This window comes from Sander lucioperca, chromosome 14, assembly GCF_008315115.2.
Source record: "Sander lucioperca isolate FBNREF2018 chromosome 14, SLUC_FBN_1.2, whole genome shotgun sequence".
In the NCBI taxonomy this organism is placed as follows: Eukaryota; Metazoa; Chordata; class Actinopteri; order Perciformes; family Percidae; genus Sander; species Sander lucioperca.
Window position 1 is genome coordinate 12620902 of NC_050186.1, and position 24755 is coordinate 12645656.

General features: G+C 41.1%; 1 protein-coding gene across 3 annotated transcripts in view; it reads right to left on the reverse strand.

Annotated features, from left to right (window-relative positions):
• ttc28 (tetratricopeptide repeat domain 28) overlaps nt 1-24755 on the reverse strand; it is a 163043-nt gene that overhangs the window by 68827 nt on the left and 69461 nt on the right. For all 3 annotated transcript variants that reach the window (XM_031301235.2, XM_031301236.2, XM_035991476.1), the window contains 3 exons: nt 13123-13270; nt 7424-7696; nt 6707-6837 (listed from right to left, as the gene is read on the reverse strand). In XM_031301235.2, coding sequence (XP_031157095.1) covers nt 6707-6837; nt 7424-7696; nt 13123-13270 — 552 coding nt within the window. The remainder of the gene's footprint in view (nt 1-6706; nt 6838-7423; nt 7697-13122; nt 13271-24755) is intronic.

Here is a 24755-nt window from a genome sequence, read left to right on the forward strand (position 1 = left end):
ATGCATTATCACATGTTTTATTTTATGTTTCTTCATCTGAAAAGGAACTACAGCTTTCAGACAAATGGAGTGCAGTAAAAAGTACAATATTTGCCTCTGAGATGTTGAGGAGTACAAGTATAAAGTTGCAGAAAATGGAAATACTCAAAGTAGGTCAAAATGGTACCTTAGTACAGTTCTTGAGTAAATGTACTTAGCTGCTTTACATCAGTGAAATCAACCTAAGTACCTTAACAGAGGACCTTAAAGTACGTTCAAAAAATAAAATAACTCAGAAATTCGGACATACTTTGCTCGTCTGTAAAAAACTGATCCTTTAGTTTTAATGTTCATGAAAATATAAGACACAAACCAGCACTACACGTTCCTTAATGAATGCTAAAAACTGAAAACAGCCAAACTGACCTTTAGTGAAATTTACTTTCTAATTAAAAAATCGGGACAAACTGCTCTTTTGATTTCTGTGTGTGCGTGTGTGTGTGTGCGTGTGCCTTTGTGTGTGTGTGTGTGTGTGTGTGTGTACTGAAACTGAAATCCCAATTCCCTGCAAAGTGATGAGAGTAAACACATAAAATCCAGTTGACACATCTCCGAGGCAGGAAAGGGAGATTTAATAAATGACGGGGAGGCCTCTGTGTGTACACTCAACCGGCCAGACGAGTGTTTGATTTCCCTCAAGGACACAATGTTTCCCCTGCACTGAAAAAAAACAAAAAAAATCCAATCATGTTGTGTCTGGGTCTGTGAGCCAGTACACTGTGTTTATATATATATATATATATATATATATATATATACATATATATATATATATATATATATATATATGTACAAGAAAAAGATGGAGACTGACAACCCTTGTCATTTTGCACGGAAAGAACATCAAAGATATATAATATGCGAGCTGTCGGTATTATATATTTTTTATATAATGTTGCAGGGGAATCTCATTAGGAGGGTCTGTGTGGGTAAAAAAAGGAGGGAGGAAAAGATCTCTAAATCTAAAGAAAGAGGAGAGACGAGTGGAGACAGTGGCTCTGCATTCTCCGCTCGTTAAACTGTGCAGGAGCAATGCAGGAGGGTTAGAAAAGAGATGCTCAATCACCCCAAAAAATATGGGCTTTTCACCCTCAGCGTGGCATAAAGGAAGAACCGAGTTCTCCTGCTGCGTCAGGGGGAAATGACAGATCTGAGTCAACTTGGTTCATGTTCAAGACTGAGTCAGGAAATACAGAGGTGAGAAAGGACAGACAGAGATAGGGAAGTCTGAGGTTAGAAAAGAAAAGAAAATGGAAATGGAGAGAAACCGGAGTCTCTTTCCAACATTCACCATTTGGAGCTTGTTCTGGGTTTTCATATGTTATCATGACGATTTTGCACGAGTTTACTGAAGTTTTGTCATCACACAGTAGTTCATGATATGTCATCAAACTCCTCGAAATGCATCATTAAATAAAAAATGATAACACACGATTAAATAAACGTTTGGCCAAGAAACGTAAGAGGGTTTGTTGGCATGCACGCACAGAATGTGATGGAAAGATCAGGATTTAATGGAGATGACTGAAATTGTTGTCATGGAGCAGAGGATTGTGGATTTTACTTTACGTTTTTTTCCACAGTTTGTTGTTGGTGCAGCGAATCGTCTAGCCCAGAAAAAAAAACGTCTAAACATCCTCAAATATCTTGTTTTGTCCAAAACGTAAAGAAATGAATTTCCCCATGGTGTAAAAACACAGAAAAGCAGCTAATTCTCAGACTTAAACAATGACTTGATTACCTAAAGTGTTGCTTATTGTTTTTCTGTCAACTGACTAATTAATTTTAAAGCAGCTGTACGGGACTGAATTATATTATATTATAAAGGTGTTGCCTTCTTTTGTGTGTGTGTCCACCCCTGTGGGTTGAACACCAGCTCTTTGTTTGGAAGCACGCTGTCTGGAATCACTCAAACACATGTACCGCAGCAAAGCAAACACACAGTGGGAGATATGGATTTCTGTTGATGACCATGTTTCAGTCGCCTCAGGCTGTGCACCTGTGGAGGAGCGGCTCAATAATCTGTCTGTCAACAACACAAGACATTCAGCTCCCGCCAGAAACAGACACACACAACGCTCAGATGGAGAAACAAACAAGTCCTCCAAACCATAAAACGACATGGGTCGTTTATTCTTTCCCTCTAATACGACCCATAGGAGCGTTTTCCGTCATCATAAACCAGAGAACGCCAGTCGCAGTTCTAAATGTTAACGGTCGTGGTTTTAAACACGTCGTTAACGTTGTGAAACGGCCGCAGTTTGGTTAGGTTTAGGCTAGTCTATATCCACAACGTTTCACTTCTGGGATTGCTCCGTTGCCGCCGGAAATTCCGAAGGATGTCCTTCTTTTCGGCCGGATGTCCCGTCACCTTCCTCTTTCTTTGTGTTGGCGTTCTAAACTCCGGTGGATTTATGAGGACTATGGTTAACTGCTCCTCAGATCTCTGCAGGGTAAATCCAGACAGCTAGCTAGACTATCTGTCCAATCTGAGTTTTCTGTTGCACGACTAAAACTACTTTTGAACGTACACACGTTCCACCAAAACAAGTTTCTTCCGATCCTATTTTGCAGGGGCGCCGTTGCTCGGTCCGGCGCTTAGTGCCGCCCAAGACGATTGTGATTGGTTTAAAGAAGCACGTTTTTCTCCCATCCCAGAATGCTGTGTGGACTAGCCAGACCCTCCTCGGCAGCGCTGTGGAAGAATGTCTGGCAATTCGAGACTAGGTGTAAGCACGAAAAGAACTTAGTGAAGTTTATAAAAAGGTCGTAATTTGGATTCAAATCAGACGCTATTTTGCTTCCGGTTGCGCACGTGATCCGTGCAGTTAACCATAGTCCTCATAAATCCACAAAGACGAAAATTAGGGACATCCGGCGGAATTTCCAGCACCACCTGAAAAATCCCGGAAATTAAACGTCATCGATATAGACTATGCTAAACTTGACTCAGTTTGTTCTGTTTGCTACGTAAGGTTTAAGTTTAAGTTTTGATTTTTAAAACGGGAATCCAACCCTGGTCTCCTAGGTGAAAGTCCTGTGTTTGTTTGACCCATCCACCACCCCAACCTGCCTCTTTATGAGTAACTTGGTGCTCTTATACTTTGTCACATTACTTTCTACTTTTCTCCCGTCATAACTACTACGGCCACTAGAGGGAGCCACCATTAGAAACATAAAGATAAATCGTAATTGCTGCATGAAAAAAAAAAAAACCCGATCTATGGGAGCGTTATTCGAGGGAGGACAGTCTCGAAGGAACTGCTCTGTCTGGTTTTAATACTGAAATTTATGACAAACTTAATGTGACAGAACTGGAAGCTGCTCAGAAACACAAGCAGCATTCCTGGTAGTCGCTCGTTGCTTTCATTAAAACAAACTTACTCAAACCCTCATTCGTCTTACTGACAGGTGTTCAATCCGCCTCTCCAGATCCAGGATGCAATCACATGCTATTAATGTGTGTGTGTGTGTGTGTGTGTGTGTGTGTGTGAGGGTCCAGTGGAGACTTCAACAACATTAAAGTGGCCGTAGAGCTGTTTTAATAAAGCTGTACATTAGAATCATCTTACTGAGTAAACTGGAATATATATAATAATGAAAAGCAGCCAGTCATTTTAGATACTGCAATAACAATATTAATCAAAAGATATTGAGTGTAATTGTATACTTCTAAGGAGAGATGTGGAGCTATGAAGGGCCCGAAGGAGAGAGGAAAAAACTTCAAGGTACATTTTAAGTATTTTATGTTAAACTTATGAAACGGTTTTAATGTACACTTAAAAACAACACTGAAGTGAACAAATCTTGTGACACCCTTGGCTCATCCTTAAAGGGACAGTTTGGATCTTTTGGAGTGTGTTTGTATAAGCTACTTCTACATCGTCAGTGTGTTAGCTGGTCAGTAAGTTGGTTTGCTAGTTTAGTTAGTTCCTAAATCTTTTAACAACACCAAAGTCACAAAATAACCCAAGCCAACTACACAATGAAGGCAGCAGTAGAGCAGCAACTCCCGTGTTCTGTGGGGTAAAATCACTGTTTTTGTCAAAGGAGTCTGGTGGCTTTGAAGAGAGCAGAGATAACGGCCTCAGTTCCCCGTCGTAAAGGGCTTTTTTTAGGAGGCTATATTTAGGCTACATATAGGGTCAACCTTTCTGAAACAAAAGATTTTAGCCATGTCATACATTCGCTTAAAGTGCTCATATTATGGTCATTTTCAGGTTCATAATTGTATTTAGAGGTTGTACCACAATAGGTTTTTGTGGTTTAATTTTCAAAAAACACCATTTTTGTGTTGTACTGCACATTGCTGCAGCTCTTCTTTTCACCCTGTGTGTTGAGCTCTCTGTTTTAGCTACAGAGTGAGACCTCTCACTTCTGTTCCATCTTTGTTGGGAGTCGCACATGCTCAGTAGCTAGGTAAGGACTACTAGCCAGTCAGAAGCAGAGTATGAGGGCGTGCCCTGACAGTAGCTAGGTAAGGACTACTAGCCAGTCAGAAGCAGAGTATGAGGGCATGCCCTGACAGTAGCTAGGTGAGGACTACTAGCCAGTCAGAAGCAGAGTATGAGGGCGTGCCCTGACAGTACCTAGGTAAGGACTACTAGCCAGTCAGAAGCAGAGTATGAGGGCGTGCCCTGACAGTAGCTAGGTAAGGACTACTAGCCAGTCAGAAGCAGAGTATGAGGGCGTGCCACGCTAGCAGCTAGGTGAGCATTATAACGTGAGTTCCAAAGTGACCACGTTTGTCTCTGAAGTAAAGGCTGGACTACAACAGAGCTGTTTGGAGCAGTTTGTGAACAGTGTTTTCTGTTGGAGATGGTAAGTTCCTTTGGGGTGGACTTTGGGCTTTTTCACTTTGTAAACCTATAACATGCACACAAAAAGATATATAACACAATAAAGGAAAGGGAAAAAGCCAAAAAGCATAATATGAGCACTTTAAACCTCACAGAAAAATGAGGAAAAAATATTGTATTGTAATACAGGAAGCAACAAAAAAAATCTAAATAAGGTGTTTATCTATCTGACAACAAATTACAATACACAGATATTTGTGTACAAACGAATACTCTGGCACACATGAAACTGTTTGCACATACAGCAGAGAAAACAAGAAAGATCGAAGAATAGCCAACATCAAACATTATTGATTACCACACACACACACACACACACACACACACACACACACACACACACACACACACACTCGTAAGGTTGTTTATATTTCTCTCTTTGATATCAAAGAGCCAATAAAATATCCCAGAAAACGCTCCACAGGCACAGAATTATGAGAATAAATAAAACATGAAATTCTGCCGTGACACAATGTTGTATGTTCACACTGCAACACATGTTGGAAAAGTTAAGAAAGCAACACACACTCATACACACACACACACACACACACACACACACACACACACATATGGGAGTAGTTAAACGAAGGTAAACACACACAAACAACCTGACAGTTTCACTTTGTGTTTGGAGACATAAAGGGGCCGAAGTCTAATCTGTAACAGCGATCTAATTAACTACGGTTTTCACAACTGTCCAAAGTGTTTGAGAAGAAAGTCGATGAGTTTAGCTTCGGGCCGTGGCGATGGAAAACTGCTTTGAGAGTGAGAGAGCAGACTGAGATGTTACAAACAAGCAAAGAGAAAGTTTGTTTTTTTATTCGTTTGGGTTGAGATCTGTAGAGATTCACCGTCTCTGACAAACTGCTGACATTGTCATATCATATACACTGTATTCTAACGAATGTAGCTCTTAAATTAAACATATCAGGTAGGCAAGAACCTTCCTAAACAAAGAATCAAGATAACATCAACACTGCTCAACAAGTAAGTATGGTAAGTACGTTATTCCTACTGCTGTAAAGCCTCTCTCTGCTTTCTGATTCTTAAAAGTCCCATATTATAAAAAGTAATATTTCCGTGTCTTGTTTGATTGCAAAGCAAGTCGAGGTGCTATATAGATTTTGTCTACTGAGATCCACAGAGAAATGCACACAGCCCATATTCAGAAACTGTGCCTTTAAACGAGCCGTCAGGACTTACGTACGGTTGTGATGTCACAACTATACTATATATATATATATATATATATATATATAGGTAGAAAGTGCCGCTACGGTGCCGTTACAGTCATTCCCCGGCTGCAATGACGATACAGAGACTCCGAGAGCGCAGATGTGGAAGACACAACAGCGCTGACCAATCAGAGCAGACTGGGCTTTTTCTGGGAAGGGGGGTCTTAAAGAGACAGGCGCTACAACGGAGCGTTCGGACAGAGGGTGAATATAGGTATATTCAGACAGACAGTATGAGAAAAACAAAGTGTTTCTTGAACATTAAAGCATATAAACATGTTATAGTAGAAACCCAAAATTCAAATTTGAACCTAAAAATGAGCATGATATGGATCCTTTAAGCTTCATTCTGTGGATGTGCGAGGTGTACTAAAATCCGGCTGTTATCTCTGACTTGGTAAGTTCAGAAGCAGAAAGTGATCCAGCAAACAGCACGGCCAGGTGAAGGGCACTGCACTTAAACCAAGACTGCAAAACTATACTACACAGTTCATGATATGAAAATGCATAAGCACACTCGCTACCTGTTTCTCTCTTTCTACACTCTCACACACACGCATGCAAACAGACCTCTCTGTCCTTGAGCTTCATGGCCAGCACCAGCTGGTTCCTGTGATTGGCCAGTGCTTCTCTGTAGCTGCCTTTGGAGAAGAGGGCGGAGCCGAGGTTCCCATGAGCACGGCATTCGCCTGACTGGTCACCTGTGGACGAGACAGAGAGTACGTGACGTTCGCTTTCTACAGCGTCCGTTCACACTGCACGCTGCTGCTTTCTCCTCTTCCATACCAATGGTGGAATGTAACCAAGAACTTTTTACTCAAGTACTGTATTCAGTTTTAAGTAAATTTTAGGTACTTGTACTTTACTTTCTACTTCTACTCCGCTACATTTCAGAGAGAAATATTGTACCTTTTACTCCACTACATTAACAGCTTTAGTTACTAGTTACTTTACAAATTGAGATTTCTGCACACAAAACACATGTATTTTATAAAATACAATGTTTTTATTATAAATTAACCTACCCAACAATATATAGGCCTACAGGTACAGCTGAAATGATTAGCCGATTTGCCGAATTGATCGTTTCCAGTTTCTAAAATGTGAGGATTTTTCTGCATTGAGTACTTTTTACTTTTAATACTTGGAGGTGCATTTTCCTGACGACACTTACATACTTTTACTTAAGTAAGATTTTCAATGCAGGATTTTTACTTGTAACAGAGTATTTATTTACAGTGTGGTATTAGTACTTTTACTCAAGTGAAGGATCTGGCTGTCCCATACCTAAAGTCTTGGTCACCTCCAGGTCCTGCTGCATATAGGCCATACTCTTCTCCGCGTTACCTAAAGACCAGTAGGCCGAGCTCAGGGCCGAGAAGACGGAGCCACGCAGCTTCAGCGAGCACGTGCCGATCTTCAGCCCGGCCTCCAGCACCACGACTGAGGCGCCGTGGAAACTGTGGGTCAGCAGCTCCTGGCCGATGACCGACACCACCACGAACGGGCTCTTGTCCAGCTTCATCTTCTGCAGCTGCTGGTACGTCGGCTCAAGCGTGTCTGTGAAGAGAGTTCGAGAGTGAAATCAAATAGTCAGTTAAAGAGCCCCTATTATGCTTTTTGGGGATTTTTCCCATCTTTCATTGTGTTATACAGTTTTTTGTGTATGTAATAGATGTATAAAGTAAAAAAAAAAAACACATTTCACTCCAGAGAGAGCGTTCTCTCCCAAAGACAGCACTTTCTCTCAACTGCCTGAGGCGACATTAACATTGCTACGTTTTGGTTTAAAAACAAATATCTTTTGCCATGTTTGCACCTGTGAGTTTAAACGGAGATTAGTTCTTCTACTGGAGCTAAAAACACTTGTGTGCACCGAGATCACGAAACGATTGATGCACATTCCTGTTTGAAATTCCTCAATTAGTGATGTCACTGATAGAGAATGCCAGCCCAGTTTTTCATATGTGCTGCCCATAGGTGGTGCCTGAGCAAGCCCAGCCCCAGTGGCTTGTTTGAATTTGGCTGACCAATTGCAACAGAGTGGGCCAGCTGACCAATCAGAGCAGACTGGGCCAGACTGGGCCAGACTGGGCCAAGAGCTCAGAGTGTTTCAGATGGAGGCACTGCAGCAACGGGTGGTATGAGAAACATGATGTCATGTTTTTTGATCAAAACATGTAAACCTATTCTAGGAGACACCAAGAGTACAAATATGATGCTGACAAGAAGTATAATAGGGGCTCTTTAATGCTACAGATTGTTAAATAGAAGTTCCCAACTTGTTGAGGTATTGAAAGGCAAAGGGAAAAAAAGAGAGAGAGAGAGAGAGAGAGAGAGAGAGAGAAACTCTCCATAATATATTCTTTAAATGTCGTTTTGATTTGTCAGAACAAATGGTCAAAATCATTTATTTTCCCGTATTCATATATATAACAATACTGCTTAAAAGGTACAATATGTAATTTTCTGCCGCAAGGAGACTCTCAATTAAAACACTAACTAAAGACGAGCAATGCCGTCATTTCAGTCAGCTTCTCCCGGTTAGGATTGCTTCAGTGTTCATCGTTAAGTTTTCAAGGTTTTGATCAGCACCTCACTACAACCCTTAGTGTGCGTTACTTTTCTATATTCTAGACTTTATTCTAGAATTTTAATGCGGAACTTCTTCCTATCATATCTTGAACTTGACAAAATAGAAATGCTTTAAAACCTTATAATAATTCCACAATGCAACACTTACACTACGGCTTGTAGGAAACCTGTTGGTATGGAGACGAGGCATGCAGCTTTGCACCATCAGTAAATCATTTCTGGGTGACTGGAGGGAGAATTAGTGCTAATGTCTGGTCCTGAGGGGCTTTACAGTGATGTACAGCAGAGAAAGAACAGAGCAGAGCCCTCTGGATCTCACCATCTCTGCTGCTGTATTTCTGTTTCACACTAAAAATACCTGGAACTCACGTCTTTACTGTGTTTTGCAGTGTTGAAGTACTCAAGATCGATCTTTGTCTCGAGACCACTTTTTGAAGGTCTCTCGTCTCGGAATCGCCCGCAACTGGGGGTGACTCCGAATAGTCAGAAAGAGCCTGATTGGACTGCCGGTCTCACAGTCGAATCTTCGAAGCGCCGCAAAGTAGATAGATAAGAAAGATAAGATTAGGGTTGCAGTGCATGTGTGAAAGGGGCTATAGATTGTATTCTATTTTACCAAGTTCAACAAGAGCCATGTTTGCTTTCCAGACGTGCGCAACATGTGCCAAAACCGCCCGACATCAGGTCAGGCACATATTCAGCTGCACTTTATGCAAATGAGATGAACTGCAGCTGCTCTCATTTCTATGTGTAGTCTTACTAACTACCAGGCTAAAATTGAAAAATTGTAGTGATGTAAAAATGCTGCGCCTCTCACGCTTACAGTATTGGAGGCAGGCTTGGTAAACATCCCCCGGGAAGAATTGGGAGGACCGCCTCTACTTTTTAACAACTTGCCTGGCTGATGCCTCACAGCACATCATGCTATAAAAAAGACATCAGCAGAGCCAACAGGAGGCAGAGAGCCCAGAGGAGCGCCCCCCCCCCTCCTCCGTGAAGCTCCCCTCTGGGCTGACTGCATATTGGCCTTCTCCACGGTCCAACATGTTGCCCTTCCTCCTGCTTACTCAAGCATGACAACTCCTTGTAACACTTGATACTCGGCATCTTAGCTTTGAGGCTCGCTGGCTTTGAAGCGTACGGGAGATGGAGTTTGGGAGGTTGCAGCCCCTGGACAGCAGAACAACCTCCCACAGTGCTTCAGATCTGCACAGTGAAGCTTTGCAGGATTTCAGATGGGACTCTGTCACACAATGTATGTCATTAGTACAAGCCGCGGATCATAACATCAGAATCAGAATCTGCTTTAAAGGCTGCGTGAGTGTGAACACATACACACTCCGGCTTTTTGTTGTTCTCAAAATACACAGAAATAGACATACGGCTACAAAAAATGGGACAATAAAGCTATGAATGTCATTGAATAATACCAATACTGTTTTAAGATTATTTTTGGGGTTTTTCCGCCTTTATTTTGACAGGACAGCTAGGTGAGAAAGGGGAGAGAGAGGGGGAAGACATGCAGGAAATTGTCACAGGTCGGATTCGAACCCTGGACCTCTGCGTCAAGGCATAAACCTCCAAGTACATGTGCGCCTGCTCTACCCACTGATCCAACCCGGCCACTCCAATACTGTTTTAAAGATGGAATATTTTTTTTTTTTTTTTTTTTTTGGGGTATGCGAACAAAACATGCAAGAATTAAATCCCCCTTTTAAAACCATGGATGCCACAACTTCAATGTACAATGGAAAATAATCTCATATGAAATAGCACAATGTGGTGTCAACATAAAACACAGCGCTTTCAAGCCGGGGAGCGGGTGTGTTTTAATCCAAACCACAACTTTTTCCCTGAACTTAATCATTTTGGTGCCTAAACTTAACTGTCATCGCCGCGTGACGCTCACTTTTCTGGCTAAACTCCACTATCACGGCCCCTGAAAGGACCGTCATCTTGCGGTGCCTGTATCCGGCTCACAGTCACCTATTGGCTGCTAAACAACTGCCGCTGGTAGCCGGCGTCCCGGAGCTCTGTAGCGGCTAAATACAACCAGCAACTGCTGCTCGAATTTTATCGTTCTATCGCGCTATAGACTGATCACGCTACAGTGCTATTCTTAGTTTAAAATACATCTAATTTTAAGTACATAATATATGGTCTATTGGTAAAGTATTGAACATTTTTTTTTGGGGGGGAGGGGTACATTTTGTCCCCACTGGTGATAAAAATTATTCAGCAGAGGCAGGGATATGTAGACCAGAAAGGGGGAAATTCCACGCACCCCCCCGGCAAATCGCACCCTGATTGTATTAATTGGCAACTATTTTGATAATCGATTAATTTATGAAAAAAAGTCAACTCTGATGTCAGCTTGTTAAATGTGAATATTTTCTAGTTTCTTCTCTCCTCTGTGACAGTAAACTGAATATCTTTGAGTTGTGGACAAAACAAGACATTTGAGGACGTCTTCTTGGGCTTTTTGGGAAACACTGATCCACATTTTTCACCATTTTCTGACATTTTAGAGACCAAACAACTCATCCATTAATCAAAAAAAAAAAAAAAAATCAACAGATTAATCAACAATAAAAATAGTCGTTTGTTGCCGCCTTAAAATGCTTCACTTAAAAAAAAAAAAAAACAGAGAGAAAAACTAATTTGGTCAGTTACCGATGGCCTTGTGCTCAACAGACTGGATCGGCATGCTCTACCTCAAAGGGAAATATTGTAAAAGTAGATATGCGCTGCAGTGTGCGAGCATAGACATTTGCTGTAGCTTGCCAAGCAGAAGGCTTCCCAAGCAGCCTTGCTCTCATTCGGATACAGCTGAAGGGCAAAAACATAATCCCGTGCCAACTCAAGCCTGCAAACCATTCTTGATTGTATGCACTCTTCCTTCATCTTCTTACGCTGTTGAGACCTGCACATTAAAGTGCACTCTGAACTGAGGGGCGAATAGATGAATGACACAAGAATCAAATTCATCTATCTATCTAAATATTTCATCGAGAGTCCCAGAAGAAGCAAATTCAGGATAATAAACATGACAGCAAAACTAACCTTTCACCGTTCTCTTTACATTAAGCATGCTCGTAACATTCTTTAATATGAAAATAGATCATCAGAAATGAGAATATTTGTAACTAAATGAGGGTTCAGCACTTCCAGCATACTCTCTCCAACATTAGAAGTATCTTTAGGGCTGCAACTAACGATTATTTTCATTGTTGATTAATCTGTTGATTGTTTCTTGATTAATAGAGGACTGTCTGACAGCAAGGTAAAGCGCTGAAAATATTCTAAGTATAGCTTCAACTTAAACTGATATCAATGTTTTTAGTGTCTAAAATGTGTTTAGCTGCTGCCACAGCAGGACATTGCTTAGCTTCCATGTCAGTACTCCTGCCTGCTTCTCCAAACTGGGGGCGTGCCGACCGCCATCTACTGTAGCTGACACACTGACTATGTAATAGGGATAGACTGATAATCGGCAAAACAGTTTGCAGATTATCTGTATCTGCGTTTTATTTGCCTGATAACCAATACAATTAATTAATAAAAAAGTGCGCTACTTTGTCTCGGCAACAGCTCTGTGTCTGTCCCTCTGCTTCGGTTTCACTCACCACTGAGTCTGACTTAATGTCCCGCCCACAACACAATCTGACTCTCTCTTAGTGGGTACGTTTCTAATTTATTAAATAATTGCTTAAAACAGGGGTCCTTAATGTAATTTAGGCCAGGGACCCCTTAGCTGAAAGAGAGACCGAGTAAGGACCCCCAACTGCATATATTGTTTTGAGTTGCATTGAGTTGCATATTAACTTGGGCCGAATGGATGAAAATAAATGGTCATTATTTATGCAATGAATCTTCACTAAACACCAGTCTTTCTACTTGGCAGTAGCTGTGAGTTCTGCCACTACATTATAAAGAAGAAGAGTCAGGATTCAGGCAGCAGTGGATGTCATGACTTCAAGCAGTCCAATTTCCCCGACACTCGCTCACTGTTTTCAATTTCAACTTCTACATGTTTCTCTTTCTGTTTCATCTGACCTGTTTTATTCATTTTCTACATCTCACTTTTCTTCTTGCTCTTTTCTCCCTCTTTGTCACATCAAATGTGCATCCATTTCTTTGTGATATCTGAATCCTCAGGAGGCATCTTTTATCCCAGAGTGAAAAGCAGAACAAAAGGAAAATGGTAACTTTACAGTTTCCCTAAGAGTCTACTGTACATCTCACTCTCCTCTCGTACAACTTCTCAAACACAAAGTTATGGGAGAGGAGTCAAACAAACAAATGTATGAATATATAAATCTTTTGTTGTAAGAAAGACGAGATGAACGAAGCGGAAAAAGATGACAGGCAGCATGTGAACTCGGCTGTACCTCTGAGGGGAGATTTCATGGCAGCCTCCACCATGCCGACGAGCAGCTGGAGACTCTTGGGATCCTGGGCGAGGCCGGAGGCGAACGCTGCCAGGGCGTCGGCATGACGACCCAGGTACTGCAGGGCAACCCCCTGACGAAAGTAGGCCTGCAGGAAGAAGAAAAAGTAGACGTTAACAGTTGAAGGGGTTTAATTGAGGCTTTTTATATTCGTGCTTGTTGGATTTTTACATTTTGATCCACTTGTGTATTTTTACCCCTGTCGCTCCGACGACAGTGATGTCGGTGATGTTACGCAGGTATTGCGTTAACTATGTTCTCTATCGAAGTTTAGCTCGTTAGCATGCAAATCCTGATCAGAACTAAAATTGCCAACCTTATAGTGGTGCTAGAGGAAAAGTCAGGGGATCACCAAAGTAGTTTGGATTCATCCTCTGAGGATCATGAATGTCTGTGCTAAATTTCAATAAATTCCAAAGTTGAGATATTTCAGAGTGTTGTACTACAGCACTGTCCTCCTGTCTCGACCTGCTGGCTCCCATCATTACTAAAACTGTCTCCTTCACACTCAGCCCCCTGGTACACTCCTGAACTTAAATGAAGTCCCGCAAACGTCAGCTGGAAAGTATCTACAATAAAACCGGTTTAACAGTTCACCTCCACGCATACACAGACTACCTTCAATACAAAAACGCCCTAAACACTGCCCGGTCCTACTACCACTCACAGCGCATACACTCCGGCTCCAACAACCCCAAGACTCTCTTCTCTACAATAAAAAAAACTTCTAACCCCCCCCCTTTAAATTAGTAGTATAAAGTAGCAGAAAATAGAAGGACTCAATTTCTGTCATTTTAGGTTGTTTTTATCCGGCTGACGATTGTTCAAGTGTTAATTTTTTTGATAAGTTTGGTTTTTATTAGTTATTTGATGCTATAGAAACGGGCCCACACAGCTGACAAATTCACGTGACACTTCAGAGGAAAGGACGTCTCATCCATAGACAGTAAAATAAATGGACCAACAGATCCCGTGTCTCTGGACGGAGACCAGTGAAGGATATTAGAAGTCACTTTTCCGGTGATGGCTGAGCGTTACTGAGCAGCCTCCAACTGAGCTTGAAGACGTAGATGTGACGTGAGCAACGTGTCTGAAAGTTGGAAGTCTTCTGGTAGCTGTGCCAAGAGAAATCTCAATCATTCCCAATCTAGCAGAGACGGAGAGCGTAGGTATATGTAAGGAGATAACATGGACACAGGCTAATTATTGATCACTAAAATGATAGTTAACATTAGTAATTACACTTAAACAGCTAATGTAAGTCGTAACTGCCTGTGAGCTTCTCCTGTACTATACGGTAATTCCTCTACTATGCGAAAGTAAGTCCCGTGGTTTTGACACAATCGTTAGCCTATTTTTTATAAAAACGTCTGCTACGGAGCCATAACGTGAGCTACAAGGTAATGGAGCCTTTTATACATTGTCGTGTTTCTTTAGAAATAAACAATGGACAAATAGAGTCTTTAAACGTTTCAGATGTAAAGTTATTCTCTGTCAAAGTGACGTCAAAATGAATGGCAGTCAATGGGATGCTAATGGCGGGTGAGTGCTTGTTAGCATCAAAATGGCGCCATAGGAGCTACGCTTGCCAGACGCTCGCTTTCCCCCTTGGTCTCATCCTTCTTAAAACACATTTCCTAGTTTCCTCTCTCCTCGCATGATTTCCTCAAGGGAAGCAAGGAAAGGAAACGTGGATGCAATTTAAGGATATGGGACGTACCCACTGTTTCCTTCACATGTATGTACACACAAACAGCTCACACTTTGTTAGGACTCCTGCATTTCACAGCAACATTAGAGACAATGAATCATGACATGAGATTCATGCGGAGGACACACAAACACCGCTCTCCTCTTCTCTCACTGCCGACCAGACTGTAACTTAATTGTCCTGTCTACCTCTCTCTTTCTCCTCCCCTTCATTCCTCTCCTTTTTTCCTCTCTCTTTCTCATTTATCATCCTATCCCTCTCTCCTCCCATTTAAACATAATCTGTCATGACAGAGAATGAATGAAGACAAAGAAAAGAGGAATTAGATTACATGGCAGCTCCTGTCCCGGCTGCCACTTTCTGCACTCGCCGCTGTCTTTGTCCTTCCCCGCGTCTTCAGACAGCTTCATTGAAACGAATGGAGCCGGGGGGGTGGGGGGGGGGGGGGGCAGAATGTGAACAGGACACAGTGTCATTTCACTGTTGATTGACACAAAGTGGGATAAATGGTTGGTAATTACAGCTGGGGTCATATCCCTCATACACTGAAATCTGTCACAGCTACAGTGGTAATATAATCACATTCATTTATTGACCGTATGGTCTTTTCTTTTCCGTTTGCTCAATTTGCATTTTTTTCTCGATTAACTTGCATCTATTTTTGCTGGCTGTCATCAATACTTGCAGAATACTTGCATATCAGATTGAAAAGATGGTATTTGGCACCGAGTTACCTACAGTATGGCTTAAATTAGCTTACAACTTACTTTGTGCTGCAGTATCAGTAGCTGATTATGTTAGGCTGCTGGAGAAAACAAGATATTTGAAGGGCTTTACAAAATTGTGATGATTATTTGTCACTATTTTCTGAGATTTCTTTTTCCAGTTAGATGCCTGAAATTGAGTAAATATGTCACTAAATACTCCACTCAAGTAAAACATCACTTGTAGAGCTGCAAAGATTAATCGATTAATCGGTTTGAGTCAAAATTATCTGATTCCAGCTTGTTAAAAGTGAATATTTTCTTGTTTCTTCCCTCCTCTGTGACAGCAAACTGAATATCTTTGAGTTGTGGACAAAAGAAGACATTGGAGGACGTCATCTTGGACTTTAGGAAACACTGATTGACATTTTTCTGACATTTTAACAACAACAACAAAACTCCATTAAACCAGGAAATAATTGTCGTTAATAAAAAATGAAAATAATTGTTCGCTGCAGCCCTAATCACATTTTATAAGACTTCACATAGCTTCCTCTGGAGACACTAAAGGATTTATACAATTATTTTTTTTCACATATGCACTAGTACATAACAGGTCCCTCAGGTCTTCTAACCAAGGATTACCGGTGGTCCCACACACTTGTTTAAAAAACTAAAGGTGACCGTTCCTTTGAAGCGGTGGCTCCGACTCTGTGGAACTCCCTTCCTATTAACTTACATTCTGCAGTCTCGGTTGATGGTTTTAAAAAGCAGCTGAAGACACACTTGTTTAAACTCGCTTTTGTCTCATGTTTGTAACTTTGGGTTTTTAGTCTTTTAATCTTTTACCTTCATTGGTATTGTATTTATTTTTGCTTGCCTATTTTCTGTTTTGGATCCTACTGTATTTTAACAAATGTTTATTGCGTGAAGCACTTTGTGACTTTGTCTGTAAAAGGTGCTAAACAAATACAAATTATTATTATTAGTATTACTCCCCAACACCTGTAAGCAGTTCCCCTTTAAATGGAGACACCTCACCTTCTATTTGACATGGAGAAAACCATTTTATAGCAGTAGCAAATATACCAGTCAACAATGGCTGGAATACAGGACGGCAGCTCAGTTTTAGCTCCTGACTCTGATGCCAAGTGTCCATGCTGAGGAGAGAGAGACAGCAGCCTGCCCTCTGACCCTCGTCCAGGCTGGAGGGGAGAGCGGCGGGGCTGGACTGGGACGATGTAGCCAGGCTGGTGGCTGGGGGGACATATGGACACCCCACCTGTCTGCCTACCTCTACTTAGCACTGCCCCAAAAAAATCTGTCGCCTTCACACTGATTTGGCTGCTGTGTGGAGGATGCAGTGTTTTTCATTTAGGCATTCATGTCCTATTCTTGACTACTTTTGATTGGGGGAAGCTTCCGGGAGGATAATTTCAGTCAGATGAGGGTGATTATAATCATAGCAAGATGGGTATTATCTCTGCATGAATGTACAGCACAATAGGTAAGATTGAGAGTGTGTGTGCAAGTGTGTGTGTCAGAGCTTTTTACCCCCATCAAGGGTGTAAACATGCCAGAGCCAGACAGAAAGTGACAGCAGGAAGAGTCTGCTTTCACCACCACCACCTCCAGCCTCCCGCTCACACACATCCTGCCTATTAGCTCAGTCTGGCTACGCTGCCTGCTAAGCACATACAGGGGGTATACAGTCCAGACAGGCTCTCTCTCACACACACACACACACACACACACACACACACACATCTCAGACACACATTAACACACTTTCTGCCTCATTTTTTTTTATTTTTCCCGTCTGTCTCTCAGCAGTTGTTCTGGAGCATCTCAAAAATATCTTGTCAGATTACAGAGTCTCTTCCCAAACTGCTCTGGTAGTGTCTGAGGTATTTCACACACACACACACACACACACACACACACACACACACACACACACACACACACACACACACACACACACACACACACACACACTCGAGCATTTAGACAGCCTCTTTAACATCAGCTGACAGGTCTGTGTCAGTTAAAGTGAAGGGATTAATAAAAGGGACAAGAATAATCCTGGTGTGAGTGTGTTTGCACCTACAGTACTTATATTTTTATGTATTTATTGTTTTGTTCATATATAGGGCTGGGTCTCATATAAAGATTTTCGATACCGGTACCAATACCAATATCGTGACTTCGATACCGGTTCCTAAGCGATACCAATTTAATTACACAAAAAATTAATTACACATTACGGCACAAATCTTTTTATTTATTTTTCAGCTCCTACTACGTGAGCCCCTTCTCTGTGTAACGTAGAGTTTTTCCTGTGTGTCTCTACGACAAGTTAGACAGCCAAGCAGCAGCATTATTAGATCTTTGTAGGAGCATGCTGCATGCTGATTTGCTCACTGATGCGATTTACTCCTTAGGTATTTTTAGCTTAGAAAAAGTCCCGCACACTGACCATTACGCAAGCAGTAATTTATTTAGAAAATACAACGTTTCGGTCTCAGACTTTCAACAGGTAAAAAACTCCTTAGGTATTGAAATTTTTCGATACTCGATACTTTAGAGGCAATTTGCTCTGTGCCTAAAAAGTATTGAATTCAGATACCAGCCCTACTCATATATTATCATCCTGGCATCTCTTGGGGCTACTAAACTAAGGGTCTGCTTTAAAGCAGTTCTGATCAATTATTTAAATACTAACAAAGTATGACAATGTGAAAACAATGTGGAAGGGTTTGCTTGTAGTGATGACCGTACAGAGAATTATCTGAATCTGCAGCTCCTCTCGACTTTACGGAGCTTTATAGTGAGTTTCAGCTCATTGTTTATCTGTCTGGCTATAACTTTACTGTTCTGGTTTACTCTAGTCTTAACGCTCTCACAGCGCTGTTTTCATAGAAACATCTCTAAAAACTCACTGTACACCCTGTGTCACTCAAAAAGTAAAAGGTGGGTCAACTAAAATATAATTCATTCGAACCAATATAGTGCCCTGATGTCCGTCCGTCCGTCGTCGGAGAGAATGTCTTAACCTTCAGTATAATCTATATTTTTCCCATGTGGCATCATACAACTGTCTTGAGATTGTGAAATTGTGTGTGCGACTTGGAATTTGATATCGTGGCCCCAGTTCTGTCATTATCCTAAGACCTCCCGAAACAATCAAAAATCTTATCGCCTTTTTACGAGCGTCTAATCTTCGAGCTACATACTTAACCATCCAGACCTCTCAGGTTGACTGGGTCAGGTTTGCAGAGTCAAAACTAAACATGGAGTTTACCACATATATGGAACAAACTCCCCAAAAACTGCAGGTCCGCTGCAACTCTCAGTTCTTTTAAATCAAGGCTGACTTTTTCATTTATTTAAATCAAATAATTGTTCCTTTCTGCTGTTACTTTTATTCTTGTATTTTATTGTCTTTGCTCATTTTTATTTTCTATTCTCTTTGATGAATGATTTTAATTCTTTTAAACTGCCCTTTAATGTTTCATGAAAAGCACTTTGAAATGCCTTGTTGCTGAAATGTGCTTTATAATAAAATTGCCTTCCCGTTTGTTTGGTAAACTGCTGCCAAATCTACTGGCTTATTGCTCATGTTCCACTGTCATATATATTTCACCGTATACCCATTCTTATTGATATGCTACTGCTGATTATGCCAATGCTGTTTGAAAATTATACACTGAATATTGCTTCAATTTCACTGGCAGATACCACTTTTATCACTGACCGGTGGTGTGTCACTCTTTTTGATGTGCCAAATGCCGATTCTTAGTGGTTTGCCACTTTGACAAGTCAATGCTTTCTGGCCGGCTTAAGACACAGCCACTAGCATATACACAAAGTTATGACAATTCATCCTATGATCCAAATGGCATTCCATGAAAGTAGGTGGTGAGACATTTCACTCAAAACCACAAATATCAACCTCATGTATGGCGCTAGACGAAAAGTCAAGGGATAACCAAAGTCAGTAGGATTATTCCTCTGTTGGACATTAATGTCTGCACAAAATTTCAAGGCAATCCATCCAATAGATGTTGAGATAGTTCATTCTGGAGGGCCCAACATAACGGCTAAAAAAAGACTGAAGCAGTTGAAGGAGTGTGTGTATTAGTGAGAAATAATGGCAAACAAAATGAAGGAGAGAGTGAGAGATATAGCGAGAGAGGTGCTATATGTTGGTGTGTCAGAGCAAAGGATGCACACTGGATGAACAGATGCTTCAATTACTGCTCGTAACTCACATTAATCGAGAACAGATGGCGACACAAGTGGCGGGAGAGCGAGAGAGAGAGGGTGAGTAGGACGAGTGAGAGAGGATCACATAAACCAGACATGATAGAGATTGATGTCGCTGCAAATCAGACAATCTGCCACAAAACACACAGACAAAACCTTCACTCTCATTTCATCTGGACACAAAGTGGATTTAGCCTTCTTTTTTCACTAGTGTTGCTTGTGACTGAACAGATTTAACACTGCAGAGGATGTGGAAGGAAGAGAGAGATGTGGCCTTGAGTAATTTGTTAGAGATGGAGGATGCTGAGAGCTTCCTGACACACCTGGCAGCCTGGAGCCAGCTCACATTTTCTCATCACAGACAAACAATAAACAGCACCTTATACTACATTGACAAAAGGACATTACCATGCCCATACCTCTGGTCCCAGAGGGAAACACGATTTACTTTGAATCCTCAATAGTTTACTTAGAGCTTGGGTCTTACATTTCCGTGGTTTTGCCATTGGTTATGATAAGATTAAACTCCCCAGGAGACCAAAGTAACTGCAACATTTCTAAATAAGAAGTTTGGCAAGAAACATGATCAGATTGTAAGCAAACCAAGATTTTATCCAGATTATCTCTAGACCATTTTATTCTGTGTCAAACCAAAATGAGCACACCAAAATATTGGCTATAATTGCAAAAGAAAACTGTGTACAGTACGTGTACAACGGTAGGTTTAATATTAGGTCAAAGCTGAGGCAGTAAATAGTAATAACTGTTAAAGTGGTGTCTTTTGTTAAGCGTTTTCCACATCCAAAAACACAAAAGCAAAATTATACATGGATAATGTGTTAATCTGCTCTAATGTAGCCTAAGCTGTATACGTTAACATGTCCAGCAACTAGCTTACTACCTGCAGTAGTAATTTAGCGTTACTTCCAAAGTCCATCAGCTAGCTAGGCTATTTTAGAGTTTCAGCTGCCGTTAGCAGATCTGTCCTGATCTTTATTGGGTCAAAGTTTACACTGAAGCAACTTCAGCCAACATTGCTACCCAAGAGACTTATGTTTGCATAACTCATCTTAACTCAATTAAACATAAATCTAACCTCTGTGTTGCTTGTCCAAGTATGTTTTTCTAGTAAATATCCAAACAGAACGAATAACAGAACTAATTCCATTTCTATTTATAATGTGATAATAAGGTTAAGTAAGGCTAACTAGGGCCACATGGATCATTGATGGTGAAAATGCTGACTTTTTGCCAAGACATGTTAGCTTTAGCCCACTATTTTAGTATATTGAAGACATGCTGTATCATGCATGTAGGCATCAAGAATATTTAATACCTCTTCACAAGATTATAGTTTTAAAATGAGTCAGCTAAAAACATTAAAAAGTCATCTCAAGATGGCATTTTCAACCAACCGCTAACTACAGCTACTAGTTTGAGTTAGCTAATTAGCTAACTACAGCTACAGCTAGTTTGTGTTAGCTAATTAGCTAACTACAGCTTGTAAACTCTGCTAGCTAAAAATTGGAAGTCTGCTTTTGTGAACTTCGTGACATTAAAGAGGCATTGTTTCAGAAATTACTATGAATTTTGATGGTTAATTTCCTACTGCTATAACATAAACTCTAGGCTAACGTTATATGTGCAGTGCTAGATACCATTTTTGGTGAGTAAGCTACGAAGTTATCATAACTGACAGACGTGATGTCAACAACTACAAAAATAAGCTTTATCCTTTAAGATCTACAGTTTTCTGGTGCAGTCCTCCAAGTGAATTATTGTCTTTGTCGAACAACAGGGATGAAGTGGTGCTGATGTCATTTGGCCATCACTAAAACAAGAGGGTTCAGTTTGCCAAGTCAATACCCCACTTATCCCACAGTAAGTGATATAACGACATGCTGTGTGAGTTGTGAGCTGTGGGCTGTAAACCTCAGCGAGTGAGATCATTATTTAAGAGCCTGAGAGGGTCTGAGGGAGTCATTAAAAACAGCAATCTGTATTGCGAGGATGCCTCTTTGTAGAATTGAATGCACCTTATTACCAGGGTGAGGTATGATCAAACCCTGTGAATTTAAACCAGCAGACCTCTGCAGCAGAGTGCAGTTACTCACAGTCTGGGAATTAACAGTTCTCTCATCTTGCAGGGCGACGTGATTCAAACAGGTTCTTCTAATAGACTAGTCAGCCTGTAAACACTGCAGTAGAGAAATAATGCTGCTGAGCAAGCATCTTCCCAGAAGACTGGAAACACATATTCTCACACAGATAAGAAACAACAGCCGCTGCGGCCATTTGGTAAAAAAAAAACCCTCATTTGAACCTGTTAAAACTGAGTCAATATGTTGAAAAAAAAAATAAAAGTGACGTGTGGGTAAAGACGTGGACGTAACTTACTCCGTCTACACACAAATTGTAACCCTAACCCTAACCCTTTTTAAAGTTCCAATACAACAATGTAAAAATACTCTGTTACAAGTTAAAGTCTTTCATTTCAAAGTCCTAGTTAAGTATTACGAGCAAAATGCAAAAGTCAAAGCATGTTACTGTTGTAGCTGCTCCAGGTGAAGTTACTTTAACTACTTTATATACTGTTAGATAGTTTAGTCCAAAAGTTCCCAACCTAGGGGTCGGGACCCTCCAAAGGGTCACCAGCTAAATCTGAGGGGTCGGAAGAACATTAATAGGAAAAAAAGTAAAAGAAAAAAGAAAGTTCAGGTGCTCAAACTTTTTTCTTTTTTTCTCTCATCTGTTTTTTGTGTGAAATATGGGATAATTTTACATCTTTGAGCCTCGGACTGTAAAAATCACTCTAAGGAGCAATAGTAAAGGTTCTGTTTTTAAAATGATAAAGTAAGTTTATAACGTTCTTTAATGTAAAATCTCTTTCTGAAAAGTAACTACATCCGTCAATACAATATTTCCCTCTCAAAAAGTAATAGAATAGACAGAACATGGAAATACTCAAGTAAAGAGTACAACAAGGCCCTAAAAACTTGAGTAGCCCACCCACACACACACATATACTTAATCTGTGTCTCCCAGTCCAGTACACGCACACACACACACACACACACACACACACACACACACACACACACACACACACACACACACACACACACACACACACACACACACACCAACTGTTCGCTGGTTTATATGCATGAATATTCATCACTGTTACACTGGGACACTAGCTAAGATGCAATAATTGAGTTGGAGTGGCCATAACCACTGTTTCCACTGGGACCAATAAAGATGTTACATGGCCAGCTGTGGGCTCTCTCCTCTCACACAGACATACAGAACCGGTCTAAAGGCTTCACAAGTCGGTGTACTGTGGTGTGTTACAGTATAAACTCTGGAGCAGTTGTAAAGGCGGAGGTGCGTCCAAGGCTTTACATCTTATGAAAAAAGGAGTCTTGCTTGACATAAACCTCTCGTTCATCAGGGACAGGGATGAGTGTATATGTCTCTTCTGTGTGTGCTTCTCGGAGTCTGTATTGATGTTAGCGTGTCTAAGTGCATGTAGATGTGCTTGACCACATGCAGGGTCATCAGTGACGCCCCTGGCATCATATGTTGAGGAACCACAAAATGTATATCTGGAGCCAACAGATTAGGCGTCACCGTCTGTCTGTCGAACCAGACCAAAGCTGAGCTCTCCCAACATTAACCAACAACACAAGTCATTAACTCTCTTCAGCATTGAGTGGACACAACTGGGCTGAGAGCTAGAGCTAGTGCTTTACAGTACTGTTATGAGTATTGTTATTAGTTTTTCTGTATGAAAAAGCCAAATGTGTTAAAAGGTTCAATGATTGCTTTGATTTTCATGTGAAAGGTTATATCAAAGGTTGTTTGTCTGATTAAAGTCATGCTCATTCAAAGACTGTGTCATGAAGGGATGAACGATTATTTTGTTACAATGAAGTTTTTTACAATGAAGGGAATAAATACCAAGGAAAACAAATGACAAAAAAACATCTGTCTCAGCTAAATTGTTATTAAAGGAATGTGAACGCTGAGTCGGAGATTCAATGTCATCTTTGATTTCTTCCAGTAACTGTAATATTGCATGGCTGCTTAATCTGTAACGCTTAATGATTTTGTGTTCACTCAACTGAAAAAGTGTGATCCTTGTGGCAAAAATCTTTTCAGCTCGTCTCCTTGACCTATGTCTTCGTCTTGCTCGGATTACTGCTGCCATTTCACCAGGAGGCATATGCCAGGAAACCCGCTTGCGGCTGGTTTACACCTGCTTTTAAGAGGAGGAGAATGTTCACCGCAAAATAGAGGCGCGCTTTCACAGGCGGTTTTTATACATACCGTGGAATACATAATTAGGTGCACTTTACGCTTCCCCTCCCATCTCTTTATGGGAAACTCCCACTTTCCCCTTCACCCACCCATGAATGCATATGCATGACACGGAAAATCGCAATTTGCCATTTTCAGTCCCCACGACAGGCAGTCTGCGCTTTTACCTCAGTGCGGCCTGTTTGTACATACCTCGCCATGCTTTTACGCGCACGTGGCGAAACAAATATGCCTGAAGTGGACACAAAAGCGTTAGTACATCTGGCCCTCTGTTCACTACCTGCTCAGCACCCAGACAAAGTTAGCAACTTGCAAATAAAGAAAGTTGAACATCTTAAAAGGTAAAGAGCCGGATATTCATCTCAGGAGTTGGTGGAGACCAAATGTGTATAGGTAGGACTTACATTAGTCTGGTGGCCAGAAACACGACTCCAACGGGATGACATTGTTGCTCTGTGTCTGCTGGATGTGTAAATGGAGAATCATTTGCTAGCACATTAGCCTAAACAACTTTAAGGTGATAATATATCAGATTTGTGTGTCTGTTTGATTGCGTTAAAGCTGTT